Source organism: Oratosquilla oratoria, unplaced genomic scaffold, assembly GCF_046742065.1.
Source record: "Oratosquilla oratoria isolate Oo_2021 unplaced genomic scaffold, ASM4674206v1 SCAFFOLD87, whole genome shotgun sequence".
Lineage (NCBI taxonomy): Eukaryota > Metazoa > Arthropoda > Malacostraca > Stomatopoda > Squillidae > Oratosquilla > Oratosquilla oratoria.
The window spans coordinates 592,501-595,000 of NW_027467751.1; the positions used below are offsets into that span (position 1 = coordinate 592,501).

The following is a 2,500-nucleotide window of genomic DNA, read 5'->3' on the forward strand; positions in this document are numbered from 1 at the left end:
AGGTTCCTGGAGCAGGTAACAACGAAGTCACAGCGACTGGGTGCACATGTGTCCCTTTCTATCAGTGCCTGGATGAAGGTGGAAGTCACGATGGAGAAGACATTTTCTCCGTCAGGCAAGGCAACGTCGGTATTGCGGTCGGGCCAGGATCGGAGTGCGCAGACCCTATCTCTGTCTGCTGTAACAACTTCGATCTTACTTTAACCCCACATGGTCCCACAGATCCAGTTGGCCCAACTCCGACTATTACTGGGACCTGTGGAGTTCGCAATGCCCTTGGAGTAGACACAACCATTGCCGGTTTTAGGGTAAGTTTTCATTGTTTTCCCCCTTGATGAATCTTAGAATTATAAGCGAAGGAGTCTTGAGGACACCACAAGGTCTACACTAATTCTGTCTCTCTGAATCTCTTAGAGGTTCTCACCGAACTCACTGTTCTCCCTCTTCTGTTGCAGACGCAGTTCGGAGAGTTTCCCCTTGATGAATCTTAGAATTATAAGCGAAGGAGTCTTGAGGACACCACAAGGTCTACACTAATTCTGTCTTTCTGAATCTCTTAGAGGTTCTCACCGAACTCACTGTTCTCCCCCTCCTGTTGCAGGACAACCAGACGCAGTTCGGAGAGTTTCCCCTTGATGAATCTAAGAATTATAAGCGAAGGAGTCTTGAGGACACCACAAGGTCTACACTAATTCTGTCTCTCTGAATCTCTTAGAGGTTCTCACCGAACTCACTGTTCTCCCCCTCCTGTTGCAGGACAACCAGACGCAGTTCGGAGAATTTCCCCTTGATGAATCTTAGAATTATAAGCGAAGGAGTCTTGAGGACACCACAAGGTCTACACTAGTTCTGTCTTTCTGAATCTCTTAGAGGTTCTCACCGAACTCACTGTTCTCCCCCTCCTGTTGCAGGACAACCAGACGCAGTTCGGAGAATTTCCCCTTGATGAATCTAAGAATTATAAGCGAAGGAGTCTTGAGGACACCACAAGGTCTACACTAGTTCTGTCTTTCTGAATCTCTTAGAGGTTCTCACCGAACTCACTGTTCTCCCCCTCCTGTTGCAGGACAACCAGACGCAGTTCGGAGAATTTCCCCTTGATGAATCTAAGAATTATAAGCGAAGGAGACTTGAGGACACCACAAGGTCTACACTAATTCTGTCTTTCTGAATCTCTTAGAGGTTCTCACCGAACTCACTGTTCTCCCTCCCCTGTTGCAGGACAACCAGACGCAGTTCGGAGAGTTTCCCCTTGATGAATCTTAGAATTATAAGCGAAGGAGTCTTAAGGACACCACAAGGTCTATACTAATTCTGTCTTTCTGAATCTCTTAGAGGTTCTCACCGAACTCACTGTTCTCCCCCTCCTGTTGCAGGACAACCAGACGCAGTTCGGAGAATTTCCCCTTGATGAATCTTAGAATTATAAGCGAAGGAGACTTGAGGACACCACAAGGTCTACACTAGTTCTGTCTTTCTGAATCTCTTAGAGGTTCTCACCGAACTCACTGTTCTCCCCCTCCTGTTGCAGGACAACCAGACGCAGTTCGGAGAATTTCCCCTTGATGAATCTTAGAATTATAAGCGAAGGAGTCTTGAGGACACCACAAGGTCTACACTAATTCTGTCTTTCTGAATCTCTTAGAGGTTCTCACCGAACTCACCGTTCTCCCCCTCTTGTTGCAGGACAACCAGACGCAGTTCGGAGAGTTCCCCTGGATGACGGTCATTCTCACGAAGGCGATTGTTAGCAACGAAAACACAGATGTTTACGTCTGTGGTGGATCACTCATTCACCCCAGCGTTATTCTGACCGCTGCTCACTGTGTCCACGAGTAAGTTCTCCTTCTTACACACACATATACAAACGTAGATATATAATATAATATAATATGATATAATATAATATAATATAGTATAATATGATATAATATAATATAATATAATATAATATAATATAATATAATGCAATATAATATAATATAATATAATATAATATAATATAATATGATATTGAAAATTGCCAAGAGTTTAAATTTTCTTGCAGTTAAGAAAAAAAAAAAAATTATCGGGTTTCATTTCTCTCGGAGATTTAGCTTCCTGATTCCATGTAAATATCTCTAGCTATTGTTGTAATACTAATATTGAGTATAAGGAGATTAAGAAGACTTAGTAACGTGAATAAGGTGTCTAACTGACATCTGAAATGAAGGAAAACGGTAAGCTATCGTTCGTTGACACAGTAGTGGATGGGTGAGCAACCCTTAGCACGCGTGCAAAACCAGAGCTCACCTTAAAACAAAAAGCTAAAAAATCTCCATTGGTAACTGCATGCTGCGTTAGGCGGCGGGCTAGGACCCCACGAGGTTAAGGGATGGTGGGGGGGGGGGGCATACTCGTATGTAAGCTTATGCTTTCAATCTTTTGGCACGCGAGAACATTTTGTAGCAAAGATTTGGCTAATCTTGGCACGCACACACTTAGAAAGGTTGCCCACCTA

The 2,500-nt window shown here is 43.6% G+C and overlaps 1 protein-coding gene across 1 annotated transcript in view; it reads left to right on the forward strand.

Annotated features, from left to right (window-relative positions):
- LOC143024058 (phenoloxidase-activating factor 2-like) overlaps positions 1 to 2,500 on the forward strand; it is a 22,940-nt gene that overhangs the window by 16,806 nt on the left and 3,634 nt on the right. The window contains exons 2-3 of the mRNA XM_076182775.1: positions 1 to 308; positions 1,687 to 1,835. The exon at positions 1 to 308 is cut by the window's left edge and continues 203 nt beyond it. Of these exons, the coding sequence (XP_076038890.1) occupies positions 1 to 308; positions 1,687 to 1,835 (457 nt within the window). The remainder of the gene's footprint in view (positions 309 to 1,686; positions 1,836 to 2,500) is intronic.